Below are 21,324 nucleotides of genomic sequence, written 5' to 3'. Positions count from 1 at the left end.
AGACATCAAATGTTGCTGACATCCTCTCTCTGATGTGAGGGTGCTGTCAAAGGTATAGAGCTGTCTTATAACTCTGACTGATGAGAGAGCCTTGAGGTAGGAATAGTGATTTCAAATGTTCTTCCAAGAGGAATGCTTATCAGAGCATCAGGGGACTGCTGTTGAAGTCAATAGGAAACATTTCTCACAGTGGCAAGAAGAGAGCAGCATGTAGGAGTGGTCGTGCATGGTGAAATTACAAAACAGAAGTTGGTGAGAGCAGCAGAGGTGTAGGGACATAGACCTAAAGGCAATGCTGGTGTTACTTAAGTAGTGACACTCCCCTTGTGCTCCTGCATTATTGTGCTCCTGTGAAATGTTACCCTCAGCTTTACTTACACATTTTGATATTTTGGGTTGAAAAATGTTTATTAATATTTGAGTAACTGGTAATTGATAAAAAAAAAAGAGGTTTTTTTAAATTCTGAAAGCAATGAAAATACTGTTGTTTTGATGTTGGTTCCTGGCATAGCAGTTGGCAACTTAAAGAAAGGGAATGCAGGAGAACAAATCATTGCTGTGGCTATGTCACACTCTGTTGTTCTTTCTGTCTTTTACAGGAACCCCTGTTTGGTTTTATATGCAAATTGCACCAATAAGAAATGAACATGAAAAAGTAGTCTTGTTCCTATGTACTTTCAAGGATATTACTTTGTTCAAACAGCCAATAGAGGATGATTCAACAAAAGGTAATTTCTTTTCTTTTCTTTTTTCTTTTCTTTTTTCTTTTCTTTTCTTTTCTTTTCTTTTCTTTTCTTTTCTTTTCTTTTCTTTTCTTTTCTTTTCTTTCTTTTCTTTTCTTTTCTTTTCTTTTCTCTTTCTTTTTTGAGAGAGAGAGCAGGGGGAGGGGGAGAGGGAGAGAGAGATTCCTAAGCAGTCTCCATGCCCAGTGTGGAGCTGTCACAGGGCTTGATCTCATGAGTCTGGAATCATGACCTGAGCTGAGATCAAGAGTTGATCACTTTAACTGACTGAGCCACCCAGGTGCCCCAACAAAAGGTAACTTTCAGAGATATGGCCACACTTAAGCATTAAGCTGTCAATTAAATATATTATTATTTAAGAAAATACATAGGTTGAACTGGAAAACAAAATTTTACTATGTAGTACTTCTTTTGCTCTACATTCATGCTAGATATTATCCAGAATCCATTTTATTCAGTTATATTATTTGAATGGAAATAGCATGGCTATCCAAAGTAGAAATAATAGTTGGTTAACTTAAATTATAGTAAGAGGAATTGGAATAAGACACAAGGAAGAAATGTCATACAGCATTATTAATTTAGAATCAATAAAATGGGAGTTTTGACAACTTCTACCAGGATGAGCTTTAGAAACACAAAATATAACAATGTATGAGATGGTTTTGGGTGAAGTGTCTTTACAGCACAGTTGATCAGTTGATTGAATTTTGTTGGATTGATTAGAGGTAGGTTAGTTGACTTTTTCAGATTACTTTTCACCCTTTAATTATTCAGCTATTATAGATTCTCTTGTGTAGATGCTGTTAGATTATGTGAAGAATAATTTTGTTATCAAGAGAGTGGTTGGCTGGGTGCCTGGGTGGCTCAGTTGGTTAAGCGTCTGCCTTCAGGTCAAGTCATGATCCTGGTCCTGGGATTGAATCCCACATCGGGCTCCCTGATCAGCAGGGAGCTTGCTTCTCCCTGTGTCTCTGCCTCCCTCTCTGTCTCTCATGAATGAATAAATAAAATCTTAAAAAAAAAAGAGAGAGAGAGTGGTTGGCAAAATCCTGACTACAGTCTTACTGACTTTATTTTATTTATTTATTTTTAAGATTTTATTTATTTATTCATGAGACACACACACACACACAGAGAGAGAGAGAGAGAGAGAGAGAGGCAAAGACACAAGCAGAAGGAGAAGCAGGCTCCATGCAGGGAGCCCAATGTGGGACTCAATCCTGGGTCTCCATGATCACACCCTGGGCTGCCGGCAGTGCTAAACTGCTGTGCCACTGGGGCTGCCCATTGACTTTAATATTAAGGAAGAGAGTTATAGAAAGCAGTAGTCAGTGGGATATGCTTTTATCTCCTTTTCCATATAATTTACTCTCATTTTATTCTCTCCAATTACGTTTAAATTAAAAACTGGTGTTTGGATGAATGAATAAAGAAGATGTGGTATACACACACACACACATACATATATATATATATATATATATATATATATATATATGATGGAATACTACTCAGCCATCAAAGAAATGAAATTTTGCCATTTACAATATTGTGGATGAAAATAGAGGGTATTATGCTAAGCAAAATAAGTTAATCAGAGAAAGACAATTATCACATGATCTCTCTAATATGTGGAATTTAAGAAACAAAACAGAGGATCATAGAGGAAAGAGAAGAAATAAAAAACAAGATGAAATCAGAAAGGGAGACAAAACCATAGGAGACTCTTAATCATAGGAAACAAACTGAGAGTCCCTGGAAGGGAAGGTGATGGGGGGACGGGGTAACTGGGTGATGGGCATTAAGGAGGGCACGTGGTATAATGAGCACTGGGAATTGTAAAGGTCTGCTGAATCGCTGACCTCTACCTGTGGAACTAATAATACATTATATGTTAATTAATTGAATTAAAAAATTAAAAAAATTAAAACTGGTGTCTGATAAATGAAGAATTTCAAATACTCTTAGATTTTGGGACATGTTATTTTTAATAATTTCTTAGGAGACCAAAAATGAAATCTTCCTCTTTACATTTGGCATTGCCTTTTACCTCTTTTAAAGAAAATGGCACAAAAGTTTAATTTTTGCAACTGTAATCATAATTACAGAAAAATTTTGTATGTTTATTTCTTGCATATGAATTCACATATGTTATAGTTGGTCAGTTTTTGGTTAGCATCAAATTGTAAGAGGAAAATTTTATAATGTGCAAACCATTTAAAGTATAACATGGAACAATTTATTTGTGAATGTTTCTGAAAATGTGTATATTAAATCATCTCCTAGAAGATCAAATATTCACTTTTGGGTTCATTCTACCTGTTCCTGTACCTTTACTCACAGACCCAGTATTTAGAAAGTTTAGGATGAATTTAACTGCTGTTTTAAAAAATAGAACAGTCTTCTAATAGTATTTAGGTTTAATGCTTGTTTATTTGTTTTAAAATTCCAGGTGCTCCATCCAATAGCAACAGAATATGTGTTCTCAAGCTTACTGGAACATACAATAGATAGATCACATTCTGGCCATAAAACACACTTTGACCAATTTAAAAGAATAGAAATATTAAAAGGCATGTTCTTAGATCACAGTGGAATTAAACTAGAAATCAGTCACAGAAAGATAACTAAGAAATCTCCAAATATTTAGAAATTAACACATTTCTAAATAGCTCATGGGTCAAAGAAGCCTTACGATAAATTAGAAAAATATTTTGACCAACTGAAAATACAAATTATCGAATTTATGGCACATAGCAAAAGTCGTGGTTAAAGTGAAATGTATGTAACATTAAATGCATATGTGAGAAGAGAAGAAAGATATAAAATTAAACACCTAAGCTTCTACCTTAGGGGGAGACAAAGAAGAGCAATTTAAGTGAAAGCAAGCTGAAGACAAGAAATAAGAAACCTTAGAGCAGAAATCAATGAACTAGAAAATAGGAAAACATTAGAGAAAATCACCACAACTCAAGCTGGTTCTTTAAAAAGATCATCAAAGTTAATAAACCTCTAGCCAGGTTAACCCAGAACAAAGGGAGAAGATGCTGACTACCAATATCAGAAGTTAAAGAAGGGCCATCACAACTCATCCCAAGGACATTAAAGCATATGGAGGAATACTTTGATCAGCTCTATAGCCACTGAACCGATAATTTAGTGGAAATGGACCACTCCTTTGAAAAACAAACTGCCAGAACTCACACTAGGAGAAATAGACAACCTAAATCATCCTACATCTATTAAAAAGTTTAATCGATAATTAATAAACTTACAAAACAAAGAAACACCTGGTATGGATGTTTTTGCTTTTATTTTTGGCAAATCTACAGTCTTTTTCAGAAAATAGAAGCAGAAAGAACTCTCCTAACTCATTCTATGAGACTAGCACTACCCTAATACCAAAATCAGAAAAAGACATTGCTAGAACAGACCAGTATTTTTCATGAATATTCATATAGAAATAATCAACAAAAATTGAATCCACATGACAGCCAATTGGTATCTATTCCGCATATGCAAAGCTGGTTTAACATGAAAAAAAATCAATCACTGTAATCTACCATTTCAACAGGCTAAAAAAGAAAGATCATATCATCATATCACTTGACATTAAAACAAGCTTTTGACAAAACCCAGCACCCATTCATGGTAAGAATTCTTAGCAAAGTAGGAATGGATAGGAACTTCCTCAACTTGGTAAGGAACATCTGTGAAAAATCTACAGTTAAGAGCTGACTATATCTTAAAGTAATATGTTTTTAAATAGAAGATAAATAATTGTTAAATAATTTGTGACCTAACATATTCTTCAGGTGAATTTCTCATGCTTTCATGTTGAATGACAACAATACTAAATAAAAAGCTTTCATGTCAAAGTCTTTTCCCTTAAGTAACATTTATGTTTATTTTATTTTAAAGTTTTTATTTATTTATTTATTCATTCATGAGAGACACAGAAAAAGAGAGAGAGAGAGAGAGAGAGAGAGGCAGAGACCTAGGCAGAGTGAGAAGCAGGCTCCATGCAAGAAGCCCGATGTGGGACTCGATCCTAGGAATCCAGGGTTAGGCCCTGAGCCAAAGGCAGATGCTCAACTGCTGAGCCACCCAGGCATCCCATATATTTATGTTTATATTTGATGAATATTATTGTCTCTCTAAGTGATTTCATGACACAGCTGAAGTTAGGGAGAGTATAGTACATTCTCAGTTTTGATATGCTAAACATTGATGGTATAGTATGTAATCTATTTATGGAAACTGACAGTTGATAGCATTTTATAGTGAGATTGGGGAAAAGGTGCTAATATTAGGAGGTGACTTTTATTTCTCAAGTTAATGCCCTTCCACACCTCCATCTCTGTATCCTTATATCAGAACCTCAGAGTTTTTCAGGTAAAAATTTCTTAAATGTGTAACTCATTCTTACAAAAAAAGACTCCAAACAACTCAGGCCATTTAGTTTTGAACTAAGTGCTTGATAGGCATGTAAATTAGAATTTACAGGGAAAATCAGTCCCCATTGTGAAAAGTATTAGAGGAGACTATCTCTTTCCAGGGCCAGAATTTGTAGAGGAAGAGCTTGCTTGCTTATTTATTTATTTATTTATTTACTTACTTACTTATTTCATTTTATTTATTCATGAGAAGGGCAGAAACATAGAGGGAGAAGCAGGCTCCTCACAGGGAGCCTGATGTGGGACTTGATTCCAGACCCTGGGATCAGGCCCTGAGCCAAAGGTAGATGCTCAACAGCTGAGCCACCCAGGCATCTCAAGGAAGAGCTTACTTTAAACAGACTTTTTTTTTTTTTTTTAAGATTTATTTATTTATTCATGAGAGACTTAGGCAGAGAGAGAAGCAGGCTCCCTGCAGGGAACCCGATGTGGGACTCAATCCCAGATCCTGGGATTATGCCCTGAGCTGAAGACAGATGCTCAACCACTGAGCCATCCAGGTGTCGCTTTAAACAGGCTTATTTTGAGACTCTTCCATATCTTTCAAATATCTAACAGATTACTGAAAAAGTGTTGTGCAGTGTAACTGAATGCTATATATGAACTACTTTCTATTATTCCTACAAGATGTAAAATTAATGAAAAATTCAATAGAAATAGAATATGATATTAAGTAATCCTTCTATCTCTATAAAGGTGGAAGTATAGGAAAGTGTGTTTGGAAATCTTGGCAGAAATATGTCTCTCAAATTCTTAGGTTGAGTAAAGGGGACTGTGGAAATTTTGAGAAAGAGCAGATGAGATTTCATGGTAGCGCCATAATATCAAAATGATTTGGCTCTAGAGCATTTAACTAGGGGATGGTAGATTTATTTTTAATTCAACCCTGGGCACAAAGTTACATAACATGAACCTTTTCATGACTCTTGTAGGAAAATTTTGTTCCCCTTGTTTATCTATTTTACGGATTTTTTTTTTTCCCTCCAACCAAAAATGCTGATTAAGTATACAGAATGGTGCAGGCACCATTCTAAGTCCTGGAGATACACAGTTCCATTAGGATCAGAGGAGACAAGTAAATATATATAGGAAGTTTTCTTCTGATGGCTCATATTTTCTCAGTGATATAAAGAACATGGTTATCCTGAGAGTAAGGATGTTGAAGGAGATGAAGAAATATTGAAGGTGTGGAGAGAGAGAAGTAGATATGAAATGCTAATCTAAGAGGGTGGAGAAGTGAGTGGGCAAAGGGAATTCGGAAGGTGTGCTGAGCACTCAGATCTGCTTGGGGCTAGTGATCATGAGTTCCACTAGCATCCAGGAGTATGATTATGTGTTTTACTCCACCCATGTTTAGTCAAAGGTATATAGAGTTGGATTTAACCAGAGCTGGGGTTTGGTAAGGTGAGTGAGATGAAAAGAATCAGGGAGTTGAGGCTGTTGGAAGGGAGGAAATGGAGGGTTAGAGAGTTGAGGCTGTTGCAAGGGAGGAAATGGAGGGTGTTTGAAAAATTTTGAAGAACTAGTTAGGTAATAGAGTTCTACCTAAGACATAGGAAATAGTGTTTTATGATACAGAATAGATAAGTGAATCCATACATTAGCAGGTCAGAATGTAATTTTTAATACCCAGAGGTATTTTACTGTCTTATTCCCCCTCCTCTCCTCCTCTCTCTCTCCTCTTCCTTCATCTTTTTTCTTCTTTTTTAAGAGTTAGAAGACAATATAATAAATTTGATAAAGGGCATCTACAAATATACATAAATACCATACTTAATGGTTGAAATATTGAAAGGTTTCTCTTTGAGATTATTAACAAGTAAACAGCCCCCCATAGCCACTGCTATTCAGCACTTTGCATTTGACCTTTTTTTTTTTTTTTTTTTTTTTTGCATTTGACCTTCTTAATGTGAAAAGGGGCCAATGATTAGAGCAAGACCTCAAGTTCTTTGAGGATTTCCTAGTTTGAAATTGACACCAATTTCTTACTTGATTAGGTACTTTTACCAAGAAACTCAGATACATGGTTGGAAGACTTGAGTAAACTGGTTAATTCTGAATTTTATTCTAAATTGTACATGGGATAGTAACTATAATGTAATGACAGCCAAACAATCTGAGTGCACTTCTTCCTCATAATGAATCTTCCGATACCAAAACTTCATTCTAGATGGATTTTTGCCCTTAAAAAGAGTAACACTGAATGATGTCAGTGATACCTCTGATTTATACCATGATAGATGGTAGTAAAAACCACTGAAGGGAAGGAATCTAGTTTTGATGGAGTAGTTACTATATGTCAGGAACTTTATACTTTTTATTGCTTTTTCCTATAATTCTGAAAATTAGTATCCTTATCTCCATTTTCCCGTTGAAAATACTTTTTTTTTAAGATTTTAAAAATTTATTCATTCATGAGAGACACAGAGAGAGAGAGAGAGGCAGAGACACAGGCAGAGGGAGAAGCAGGCTCCATGCAGGGAGCCCGACGTGGGACTCGATGCCGAGTCTCCAGGATCAGGCCCTGGGTTGAAGGCCTCGCTAAACCGCTGAGCCACCTGGGCCGCCCTGAAAATACTTTTACTATGGATTTCCAATGCCGTGTTCTCTCTATTGCACCATGCTGTCTCATCCTTTCCACTGGAAACTTACTATTGTGGTTTGGCCAACTTAATACTCCGCTCTTTTTTTTTTTTTTTTCCTATAGCAATTAAACACAGGTTGGGAACATTCTGATTCTGATAGAATTGAACTCTTTTGAACCAAGAAATTTAATGATAATAATTCAAGGGGGCAAAGCATTTTTTGTTATCTTTTGTTCCTGGTACTGAGGTCTTGGAACTGTTGCTCCAATAATCAGTCAATGGTACCAGACTCATCATTTGTAATAATACAAAGGGGAAAAATTACAGCCAAGAAATCCATTCCGTTGATTATCCATCTGTGTTCTAAAAGAGATGGTTAAAGTCTGCCCATTTATCCTGTATGATATTTTCAAACAGATTCCAAAACTGCCAAGACACTCACAGTGTGAAATATCCTGTGCCAAATAGTTATGGCATCTTCATGCCAATAATTGAGACAAAAAAAATTCTTATAGAATGAAACTAACAGCAAAAATAGCAACCTTCCCCTTGTGGGAAGCCAATAGTTTTCTTTAGAGAGGAAACAACAGATGAAATATGAGTAATTATGCCATGTAGTCTCTTTGGCCAAGAGTATAATTGTTTACCTAAGCTTTTTCTGTATAGATTAGAATCTTGTGTTGCAGTCTAGTAGATTGATTTAACTGCCTCTGTGACTTCCTCTTATTTTTAAGATTAGGCAGTCCATGACAAAGAGGTTAATTGCAACCCAATAGAGCTAAACTAATGTTTTATTAAGAAGGAGTTGGCATCCTGAGCTTTTAGGAGAACAAATGTTCTCATAATTCCATGAACAACTCATAGAGCAAGTATTAGGCTCTTCATATTCAGCTGTCTGTTCACATTACTCCATATCGATCACATCTAAGTAACATTAGCAAACTGTGCTGAATAATCAGTTATACCAGTTAGATCTCTGTAAAGGTGAGATCAGTAAATGTATCGCTGGGGAAAGGTAAAACTGCTGATGTGTCTTTTTCTCTGACCTAGACAGTATGGCTGCTCAACTTTTTCAAAGTTTGTATAGTGGGGGTTGATGACAGATCAAATGAAGTAATTTAGTTAATAACAGGCAAAATCCAGATGTGTCCAAGGGCACAAAAGGATCATGGGTCTAGAGATAGAGGGGACAGAAGGGAAATTAAAGGCAATCATGTTTCTAATGGCTTCTGTTTATTCAATAACATTTGACAAGGTAATCTGAGAGTGAGGAGAAAGGAGTGGTATAGGGGTCTTGAAAAAATGCTAACTGTTTAAAATTGAGGATTATAAGAAGGCCCTAACCCTAGCCATTATCCTAGGAAATGAGAGAATGCATACCATTTGATGATTTGTATTCTGTGTGTCAATGAATTTATTCCTTCAATATCTCATTTAATTTTTTTCAAAATATTTTCTGGATAAACTTTATTGTACTCTGGTAATAAAAATAGGATTCTTCTTAAATCCAATGCTCAGCTGTACTAAGATATGTAGTGTCACTTGTTTTAGAAAAATGAAGCTTCGATAAGTATAACATTGCTTTCTAAGTTTCTAGAAATATTCAATCCAACTATAATATCCAGTTAAAGTAAGAAAGAGAAATCACAGGAAATATTTCAATGTATATATTGCCACCATTGTTACTGTCGTCTTAAGAAAGATACTCTTACCACTTTTACCCAACAAAGCAAAACCAAACAAAACCCAATGATAATAAAACAAAATGGGGCTTAAGAGATCCTGAAAACCTCCAGGGATCTCTTAAAGAGTTTGAAATAGAGGAAGGACATGACCCAGTGTATGCTTTGGAAAACACATTGGCAACAATGTAGAGAGTTGCTCATTGCTCGGGGAATATATGGTCAGAGGGCAGATAGAGAGTATAGTCTTTAAGATGCTGCCACCTCACTTGGGTGGAAGATGATATATCGTCTGACATATAGGGATGGAGAGAAGAGAGTCAACTTGATATTTATTAAGAGGTTATAGTCTATAAGGCTTGGAAGGGATTGGATATGTGGATGTGGAGATAATAGTGAAGGAGGATGGCAAATTTCAAATTTCTGATTTGGGCAACTGGAAATATCATGGGCCCATTCAACCAAGTCCAGGAATACATGAAAGATGTAGAGTTGGAGATAGAGAAGATAATAAGATCAATTTTGGATATGTTGAGTATCAGATGCCTGTATAATATCTTAGTGAGAAGTGGCTAATGGCTGATTAGATACTACATAGATCGAGTGCTCAGAAGAAGAGTCTAGATTGGTGATACAGATTGCATGTTGGTTTTTTACACTGATGTTAAGTTCTTAGAGATCTGGTAGCATATCTGTTTTTTTCTTTTTCTTTTTCTTTTTTTTTTTGTGCACATTACACAGAGTTAGCCTTAGGGTTATATACAATTCCCAAAGCCTAACATTTAAAAAAAAAATTCTAGTTACTAGAATAAAGTCCATTAATAAAGAATTAAGGACCTTCTATCCATTGATGCCAGTTTACTTATTTTCTAATCCACCTGTTGGATACCAAAGAGGGAGCTGAACTGGTAGGGAAATATAAAGCTTGATTGAAGTCAGAATTAGCCTGAAAAATGGTAGTGAAGTATGATGTCATGTATCTAGTATAGTTTGAAAGACATTTGACTGGTGTCTTCCTGGGAATTCATACTTCATCTTTTGTCACATTGTCTGAATTTCATCATTTCTATTATATCTTTCTTCAGGACTATTAGGAGTTTTCTTTGTTAAGGGGTTATTTGGCAAATAACCTAGTGGGGGGCAATATTGTAGAAGTTATCAAATGGTCTTTATGGAATCTTTAATAAAGCTTTTGGGATATATATAGAAAGGATAATTGAGACAGAACCAGCGTATGGTTAGTTTTGCTGTCCTTATACCTCCTTGACATTTCCTTGAAATGAATTATTTTAATAACAGAAATTTGAGGCCTCAGAAGAAATTTCTTTCTTATTAAATTCACATCCCTTTCCCCTAGATGTTAAAATCACTACTCCTTCAGAAAACAATATAAGGGATTCTAGATATTTAAGGAACGATCTTTAGTTATCACTGTAGTTTTTAACAGAGAGAGATAACATTTTGCTATGTAACAAGAAAGATGGAAGTGTGATATGAACCATAATATGTAAGATTTGTTGAAATTGGGCTTCATTTTTTATGTGTGTATATATCTGCACATAATGCACAGTAGAGCTGTTTTTATTAGGCTATAATAAATACCCCCATTCCCCAACTTTCTGTGGCTTAACATAACAGAAGCATATTTCTTGTTCACATTACAGTCCAAGGCAGGTGATCCTTGGCATATGGCAGTCTTCCATGCACTGATTTAGTGCTTTACTATTCCCTGGGGTCTTGTTGTTGCTTACATCCAGCTGTTAGGAAGAAAGAAAAGTGTGGAGAAATCTCACTTGGTTCTTAAGTTGCAGCGTGTGTAGGAGTGACACACATCATTTCTGCTTTCATTCCATTGATGAGAACTAGGGACATGGACACAGCTCAGTGCAAAGAATGCTGGGAAGTGTATTCCTGGCTGGGCAGCTGTTTTCCAGTAACAAATCTATATAATGCAAGGGGGAGCACAGAAGTTTGTGGACAGCTGTACCTTGGCTACTGGGACTATGTAATGGATATGAACAAAACACAAAGGTCACATATAAAAATTAGTCATTATTTTATAGCTATACTTGAAATGTGATAATGTCTATGCAGAAATAAAATGCTTTAGAATGACACTATTAGTTCTAGATATTATGCTATTTCTGAGATCCTTTGACTATTAGCAAGAATGTTGGGTTCCTTATTTATTATATGTGAAAACCTGAGACTTTCTCTCCTTACTTTTAAGGTTGGACAAAATTTGCCCGATTGACGCGGGCCTTGACAAATAGCCGAAGTGTTTTGCAGCAGCTTACGCCAATGAATAAAACAGAGGTGGTCCACAAACATTCAAGATTAGCTGAAGTAAGTGGGAGCCTAACTTTCCTTCCCAAGACGGTGGTGGTTTTCCTTTTTTTTCCCCCCCAAATGATTCAATTTAGGTATTTCTGGTTATTATTTTACAAGTGCTTATCTTCTAATTATTTTTCCTTTATGGAATTATAGAAATTTCAAATATTTCTTTTTATTTTCTCATATTTTTGAAATGAGAAACTAGTTCATGACATCCCAGATGATATTTGTAGAGGGGGAGGTTTTCTTTGAGTACATGAGATAGGAAGTTCACTCATTTCATCTGTCTATGTATGTGGCACCCACTCATTGAGAGTTTTCTCTTTGCTTGTTACTCTACAGAGGATGTAAAGATCAATAAGCAATGGGCTCTATCATCAAGGAACCAAAGATCAGGCAGGAGAAACTGACAATAGGATGCGATAAAAAGAATGTTAAAGTGCAGTGGGAATACATGCAAGAGTATTTACCTAGACTTGGGGCTCTAGGAAGCCTTACCTGAGTGAGATGATACTGGGCTGAGTGAGTCTTGAAGGAAAAATATGAGAATCGGGTAAAGAAAGGATGCAGGTCATTCCTATCAGGGAGACCAGCATGTGCAAAGGCTCAAAGATGAGATAGTATGATGACTTTGAGTGTGAGTTCTGTGTGGGTGAAGTCAGGCGAAGGAAAGGTTAAAGTCATGTAGAGTGAGACATTGGTGGTTGGTGTCTCATGTACCAGGGAAATGATATGATCACATTTGTGCTTCAGGGAAACCTCTCAAAGGGAGGTTGGTCCCTACGAATCTTTGCATTGCCATGTTTTCTTTGTATTAATTTAAAAACATGATTCTAAGAGGTCCATAGATTTCACCAGATTACCAAAAGGATCCATGGTACAAAAATGTTGACAAACTTAGTGGCTCTATGTTGAATGGGTAGTTAGAGAAACTAGTTAAGAGGACCTAAGTAGTAAATCAGCTAGGTCGACCATGGCTTTGAGCAAGGAAATCAGAAGTGGAAGAGGGCAGATAGCAGACACTCCAAGATTACAGTCCACAAATTTGTTGATAGATAAGAATTGGAAAAAAAAAAAAAACTGAATGTGAAAACGAGGATGAGTCAAGGACAACTAGATAGAGAGTACTCTTGTCTAACAGAATGGCAAATATAAGAGGAGGAAGAGAAGGTTTGGGGGCAATAGTAATGACTTCAGTTGGGAGCATATTTAGTTTGAACTGCCTGACAGGAAATTTGAGTGGAGATGCCTCAAAGGCAGAGGGATTTATGGGTCTGATTCTGGAGGGGTATCTGGATCTGAATTGCAGGCCTTCTTGCCATAGGACTAGATGATGTTACTCAGAGAAAGTATATTGAGACCAGAGAGAAAAGGAATTGGACAGAACTCCAGGGCAGCCAGAAGTTTTGTTGTTAACGTGTCTTCTGTGATCATCATTTGTCTTTCTGGTGTGAATGATTGTTAGAAGCTAATTAAGCTACCAAAGCTCTGCCAAGCACTTAGTGGGTGCTCACAAAATGTTCCGAAGTAGCTTATCAAAGACAGGATAGATGAAATTAAATATATATGTTCGTCGGTTTGCTCTGCTGGAGAAAAGTGAAGTGAAGAGCTCCAGAGTAACTTTCTGAACTCGTTAAAGATATTAAATTTGGTTTGGAGAGGCTTAGGCAGTGAAGTATGTTCCTTGAATTTGGAGGGCTCTGGAAGAATTTTTCTGGGACTGTAGCTAACATTGGGACTTAGAAGGCTTTCTGCTCTAAATAACACTGTTAGCTTGGGGAGAGATTGATACTTTGATGTGTAAACATGTTTTTAAAAGCCCAGGTAAGACATTAACATAATTAAATATTAACTAATAATAATAATCACAGTATTTAAAAAGACAATATGCAATTAGCACAAGATTTAAAGCAGACTATTAGATACAACTTCCTTTGCTGGTAATGCTTATTATAAAGTACTATTTGATTTTAATGCTTTCTTTTCTGCCTTGAGTTGTCCCTTTTTCTACAAATCAAGCTGAAGTGAAGGGGCTTGTTTCTATGACTGCTGACTTTCATAGTCATGATTCCTTCTAGGTCTTAAGAATATACTTTATTCAGAGTTTTTTTCTCTGTTGTACAACTGGGCAAGAACAAGAGGAAAGGGGCATAGAGAGGAAAGTTTTTTACCTTAGCACACTAAAACACTCATTTATTTTTTCTTCTGCATCAAGTGGGAAGTTCATGATTTTTTACTTTTATTTTTAGGAAATTTCATCCCTGTTTCTTCCCATCTGATTTTATTTTATTTTTGCATTGCTTTTTGATTATTGTTAGTTTCTTTATTGGTCACCCCTAATTCACAAACTTGACTCAGATCCAAAACTTTTCTGTCAGGTCAGAGGCTTGATTTCAGAGAGCATGAAGAAATCATGAGATTCTCAAAGATTTTTCTCTGCATGTGCTCTCAGCCCAAAGGTTGACCCAAAAGAAGCAATAAGTTAGCAAAAGGATACCATTTCAAAACTTTTACTCAGGGTCATGTAATTTATTCAACTTATTTGGATTTGCTGTTGAACTTCAGGTTTTCACTTTTTCCAAGACATATAAATTTGATCACAATGCTACCAGGACACCTACATTTGGAGCTAGTTCACAGTTTCAAAGATCTGAGTCTCCATGTAGGCAGTTCATGTCCAAATGAACTGACATCCTGCTGACTGGCTTTAGTTTCTCACTTTTGTAGGGATGGAGATAAATGTCTGTACCATTGCCATGTCCCTGGTCCTCATTCTATTAGTGTCCATGCTCTCAGATATTCAGAGAGAAAGAATGTGTTTGTATTGGTGCAAAAATACATCAGAGAATGTGTTTTTATCCCCCTCCACCTAGGCTCATTACATCTGAAAGTACAAGTGGAATAGCATCAAAAGTGAAGAATTGTTAGTCACTGCTTTATGAAAGTGCCCCAGTGTCAGAGTGAAGATTAAAGTAGTGCTCTGCATATGAGAGAGAACAAAGTGTGAGCACGAGTTTCCCTTGGTGGTTGTTGCCCTGCTCCTCCTCTCTGTGCCTGTTTCTCCTTCTCCTCCTCCTGTAGCATTTCTGGATCCTTTTACATATGCAGGTCACAGTCTGAAGAACTGGGCCCTGAATGTCCAAGGAGATATCAGATAAGAGTTTTACCTTGGACGGTACATTATTCAGGAAAGGTTTTGAAATATATAGGCTGCCTGAGAACCCACACAAGATGAATTTAATTATTTTCAGTAGGGACGGGGGGGCATTTCTAGTTTAAAATAATTCTCCAGATGATTCTAGTTTATAGCCAGATTTAAGGAATACTAACCTCAGGAATGATCCCATTGCATCTCTAGAGAAGACATCTTACATTCTACCAGAGTGCTGAGCAGGGTTGGCTGGTCTATAAGCACAGTGTGTGGGGCCACAGCATTTTTCGGGGTCCATGGGATGTTTGAATTTCTATTAGCAGTAGAAGGAAACATCGACCTTTTAGGTAAAAAATTGAATATATAATATTAATTTATTCTTCTTTGTAACAATGCAGTTCTAAAATGAGAATTTTATTTTATTTTATTTTTTTATGGAGAAAGGGATCCAGGAAGGCAAAAACACCTTGGGCCCATGAAGGTTGCAATGCACCCTGGCACTGAGTTTATTTTCTAAGTCTGGTTTCTTTGTGCTTCAGCTGTAGGCTGTGTAAATATGGATGGTAAAATATTAACATTGACTATGAAGAAAATTTTCATGCTTAATACAGTGAAATTGGAGTGAATAGACTAATGGCTATAAAGTGAAAGAGAAGCCATGATTATGTATGATTCTGTATACATAAAGCTCTATCCCAACATGAAGCTTACATTCCTGGTAGGAAAATTTGTTGCTTAGTAATTTAAGACCTTATGGGAAAAATATGTCTGGGGCACTGATAATGAGGATAAATATGTAAAAATCTTTATAAGTAGTTCTTATAGCCCCCAAACTAACAACAAGAGTTATAATACACAACTATTGAGAATACTAGTGATGTTTTTCACATTTCAAATATTAATAATGGATCTTATATACTTAGTTTTCAGTTATGCAAGTTCTATGCATGAGAGAAACTTTTCAGGATAATTCTCAAGTTCAAGAAGTGCTATAAATTCATTTTGCTTCATGGCATATGAGTTATGTGCTAATAGGTATTTTTGTTTATGTCTATTCTTATATTCAAAATTTTAATGCATTTATAACCTTATGATAACGTTTTGACCCCTATTTTCTGGATCCCATTAGTCCTAGAGACACTGAACAATTGGATATATAAAAAGGCATTCGTCCAGTGCTGCCCAGGCCTCTACTCTTGCCCTGCCATTTGCTTTATTTATCTCTTTAGTTAGACCTGCTTAGAGTAAGTCAAGGTTCATATAGTGTTACAGTGAAATTTTTCCATTTGTCAAAAAGGTATGGAGAAGAAAACCTGAGTATTTAGAATTTTTTTTTTTTCCAAAGTGAATATGCTTCTAGACTGGAAACACAATTCTTTAAGTCCTGATTGAAGGGAGAAAAGGAAAAAGCAGGCTATAACGTTTACAACCATGATATCACTATGCCACTCATTAGAGTCCTTGCTGAGTCCCCCTCAACAGCAAGATCACCAACAGTGTGGTCCTGGGGTTCAGCAAGGCCATCAGCATCAAAGTTATGCTCCCTGAGGTGCTAATATGTGTCAAGAATGGATAACAGTGAGTCACCCAAATAAGTGTTGGACAATCAATTAAAGACGTGTGATTTTGGGCAGGCTTGCAAGTAAGTGTACATAAAGCAATCCCAGAAGTGGATGTCCAGCAGTGCTGTGGATCAGTGTTGGTATTGGAGGAAGTCACTGAGAGAATGTGACTGCTGGCTGACCCTTGAACTGGACCCAGGCAATCAGAGGCTCCTCATTCTGGTCCTTGGAATGTATACTCTGCCAGCTGTCCCCACAGGGGGAGCCATTTTCAAGGACATAGCCATGAAAGAATAGGATGTTGTTGAGACCATTTGGATTGCATATGTGACTGGATCCAGTTAGGGTGTCCACTAAACTTCTTAAGATTCTGGTGGGTGGGCGCAGAGATCTACACATTTTGCAGTTTTCTGTGATAAGCCTTGTAAGTATGTTCCCTTTTTTTAAACCTGCCACATGGGATCCCTGGGTGGCGCAGCGGTTTGGCGCCTGCCTTTGGCCCAGGGCGCGATCCTGGAGACCCAGGATCGAATCCCACGTCGGGCTCCCGGTGCATGGAGCCTGCTTCTCCCTCTGCCTGTGTCTCTGCCTCTCTCTCTCTCACTGTGTGCCTATCATAAATAAATAAAAATTAAAAAAAAAATAAACCTGCCACATAATTATCTGGAGTGGTCTGTCTTTTTCTTTGTTCTCTCCTTGCCCTTGGTATTTGGAGCCAGTTTGTGAAACAACAGTTGGCCACTGGAGAGAAAGCCAGGTAGAACAGCAGACAGATTAACTTCCTTTGCACAAACTTTGGTACAACTCTGAAAAGGGAGACAAAACTATAGGGTATAACTGGTCTTGAAACCAGGAGTCATGAAAAATATGCTGTGGTTTGACTTCCACTAAGTTTGAATACATTACTAACTGTGCAGAGATGCCCAAGTCATTTATATACACATTGTCTCTCTTTTAGGTTCTTCAGCTGGGATCAGATATTCTTCCTCAGTATAAGCAAGAAGCGCCAAAGACGCCACCACACATTATTTTACACTATTGTGCTTTTAAAACTACTTGGGACTGGGTGATTTTAATTCTTACCTTCTACACCGCCATTATGGTTCCTTATAATGTTTCCTTCAAAACGAAGCAGAACAACATAGCCTGGCTGGTGCTGGACAGTGTGGTGGACGTTATTTTTCTGGTTGACATTGTTTTAAATTTTCACACGACCTTTGTGGGACCTGGTGGAGAGGTCATTTCTGACCCCAAGCTGATAAGGATGAACTATCTGAAAACTTGGTTTGTGATCGATCTATTGTCTTGTTTACCTTATGACATCATCAATGCCTTTGAAAATGTGGATGAGGTAAGTTTCTTTTTTTTTCTGAGTACTGTGGATCATATGTTTTGAGAAAATTAAGATAAAAGGAGTTTGCTGATAATCCAGACTTCTTTTTAGCCACTACTTTCAGCCTTCACCTTACTTGTCATAAATTATAATATCCAGTTACTTTAAATTAATTTTCATCTGCTTCTTTTTTCTTGATTTCTGGTTGATAATAATAACCACTAGGACAGTGGTTGTGATTCAAAGTTGTGGTTTGAAGAAGTGGAGGTTGCAGTGGGAGGAGGTGGAACAGAAGGAAAGCAGCAGCATGTGGGGGTCAAATATAGTTCATAAACTAGGTAATTGATTAAAAGAGATGAAATAGATGTATTTTCTTTGGAAAGTGGTAGCATTCTATGCATCCATAGATCTTTTGACTCTTCTCTAGATATATGTGGTAGCAGTGCTTTAATTAACCTAAAAAAATATTTTATGGAAAATCCTCAAATTTTTGCCTTTTTAGTTTCTTCTTTATAGCCTTTATTTTAAATTTTGTTTAAGTACATTTGTGGTTAGAGACTATATTGGATGACTTCCGATGTCTGGTCTAGTTCAAGGTTCTGTTCATTCATTATTACCTGCAAAAGTAGGAATAATTAAAATGTGGGGACAGGACACCTGAGTGGCTCAGTTGACTGGGTGGACAACTCTTGATTTTGGCTCAGGTTATGATCTCAGGGTCCTGACATTGAGCCCTGCATTGGGCTCTGCACTCAGTGAGGAGTCAGCTGGAGGAGTTTCTCTCCCTCTGCTCCTCCCCCAGCTTGCACACGTGTGTATGTGTGCACGTGTGCACACACACACACTCTCAAATAAATAAATAAATCTTAAAAAAATACTAAAAATGTGTATTATCTTAAAAAAGTCACTTCATCCAGAGCTTCCTAGCTTTTAACTTAATAGTGGATGATTTTCAACTTGCTGCAACAGGCTAATAGGATGCAACCAATAATCTCAACTAATAATATAAAAATGAATCAATATAGAATGCATCTATTATTAAAATGTGTTCATAATGATAATATTACAAACTTAATTTCCCTAAAGATTCTACTCTGTCCTTGTAAACTGCTCAGATGGAAAATTCTCCACTACATTGTTTTTGTTACTCTATGTATATTAAGAGGTAGATAGAAACTACGCAGGGACTTTTTCCCATAAAATTTCTATACTTAATTAGCTTTAATAATATTAAAAACTATTGCCCTGAAAGTTAAGTGTAGATATTGTGTTTTGATGCTGTACCTATTACTTTAAAAATTACAGAAAAAGGAGGAATTATAATAAATTGTTTCCTAATTTTAGATTTCATTTACACAAGCTTTCAAAGGTACATTTATTTCTTTCCTATTTACCGTCTGAAAAGGGTTGAGAATTAATTTTGAAAACATGAAAGATGTAAGGAAATTATAAGCAGTGTTTATATTTCACTTACTATATGAAATGATATATTAAGATGGATATATTACGATTTCAGTTATTTAGAACATAGGCATAAAGATTTTAATAATAATAATAAAAATATTGGCTCACCTCATAGAAAATACATTAAAATGTTACAAAATAATAAATGCATTTAACATAATATGTAAATATACCAAGAGATCCTCAGCCTCATGCATATTAAGTAAAATGCAAAGTAAAACTACAGACTGCACTGATACGATTCCAATATTCCATTTCACTTATCACAGTGTTATAATCAAAACTTGAGCACTCTAGCTTGGTGAGTAAGATTCTGGTGGGTGGACACAGAGATCCTAAGAAGGTGCACTGCTTAGAACTTCCTTCATGAAAACCTGCTGTCTGGAGCACAATTCATAGCTTCCGGGAACTGGCTCTTAGTTTGGGAAAGCCAGTTGTTAGCATCTTTTTCAAACTCAGCATTCATTTAGTGAGTCATCACACTGTCACACTAGTAGCTTGAAACTGGCCATAGTGGGAGTATTTACACTCAGCAAGCCAAAGATGCTATAAATAAAAGCTTTTTTTTTGAAGGTTTTTTTTTTTTTTGATTGACAGATGCTGCATTTTCTGATCTGCCGCAGTTCATACACTGAAGCCATACTTCCCCAATGCTACTTTTAGCCAATAATTAAGAATGATGGTAATATTATAATTCATATAGTTCATTGCAGAACTCTATTAAGCAACTTTTGCTCTGGGACTCCCTATTTACCTGTACTGTGGTCTGAGGCTGTTCTACCCAATACCTCTTCACAAGTGTCAGACCTGAATTTTGGTCTGAAGGCATCTCTCTCTTCCGTTGATCTTTCCCAGATCTTTATCTCAGTAAAATCCTTGCATGTCTAACTCTGACTCGGCAGCATTCTATAGGGGACCTGAACTGATAAAGTGATGGTACAGACACTCTCATACATTGCTCAAGGGAGTATAAGTGGGTAAAATGTCTATGAAGAATGATTGACAATATCTCATTTTGGAAAAAAAAAAAAACCACCCTAGAGACAACCACTTTCAAATTGCTAGGGTATTCTTTTATTATTTGCTTCCATGTCAGGAAACAAGGTAGGTATGTACCTACCCCTTGGTTTTACGGTTTTAGGCCTTGTCTTTGACTTCTCAATATGGCATTTGAGATTGTAGCCCTTACTATGTCCATGCAGTTTTTCCATCACCTCATTCTCACAATACAGGTATATCATCCTTTTCATTCAATAAATATTAGGTGTTTACATCATTATGACTACAAATATGCTATTTATGATGGAACCTTAAATATGACATAATTGTTTTTCTGCACTTTCTACTTTCCTGAGAGCTGATAGACATATGGATTTATAGTTGCTTAGTTTTTTTACTTATCATTAATTCAAACACTAAGCTCTATGCTGATTATCTAAATCTTCTCTCATTACATTGATGTGAACAATATCCTATCAACATCATTTTCTTAAGCAAATCTCTTAAGCAAAAATCTTTTTTTGGCTAGTTATAATATTCCAGGCTAGAGATACTTTCTTCTCAAATTTTGAAAGACCTAATGCCATTGCAGTCTATCTTTTAATAGCTCTGTTCTCTCTCTCTCTCTCTCTCTTTAAAGATTTTATTTATTTATTCATGAGAGACACTGAGAGAGAGACACTGAGAGAGAGACAGAGACACAGGCAGAGGGAGAAGCAGGCTTCATGCAGGGAGCCTGATGTGGGACTCGATCCCAGGACTCTGGGATCATGCCCTGAGCCTGAGGCAGATGCTTAACTGCTGAGCCACCCCGGCATCCCCTCATAACTCTGCTAAGAATTTTGCAGCCATTAGGATTTCTGACCATTTACATGTGATCTTTCTCTCTTTGGAAGTTTGGTATATTCTGTCTGTTCCAGAGTTCTGAAACTTTCTGATGATATGCCTTAGTGTGCGTCCATTTTCCTCAGTTTGGCTGGGCACTGATGGTGGCCCTTTTCAATCTGGAAA

The 21,324-nt window shown here is 36.5% G+C and overlaps 1 protein-coding gene across 1 annotated transcript in view; it reads left to right on the top strand.

Annotated features, from left to right (window-relative positions):
* The window catches only part of KCNH5 (potassium voltage-gated channel subfamily H member 5), a 273,366-nt gene that overhangs the window by 38,398 nt on the left and 213,644 nt on the right, over positions 1 to 21,324 (top strand). Inside the window, exons 4-6 of the mRNA XM_025443239.3 lie at positions 600 to 728; positions 11,701 to 11,816; positions 17,476 to 17,868. Of these exons, the coding sequence (XP_025299024.1) occupies positions 600 to 728; positions 11,701 to 11,816; positions 17,476 to 17,868 (638 nt within the window). The remainder of the gene's footprint in view (positions 1 to 599; positions 729 to 11,700; positions 11,817 to 17,475; positions 17,869 to 21,324) is intronic.

The sequence above is a fragment of the Canis lupus genome, chromosome 8, assembly GCF_003254725.2.
Source record: "Canis lupus dingo isolate Sandy chromosome 8, ASM325472v2, whole genome shotgun sequence".
NCBI lineage: Eukaryota > Metazoa > Chordata > Mammalia > Carnivora > Canidae > Canis > Canis lupus.
Note: the sequence above shows the minus strand (reverse complement) of the source record. Positions and strands in the feature narration are given on the sequence as shown.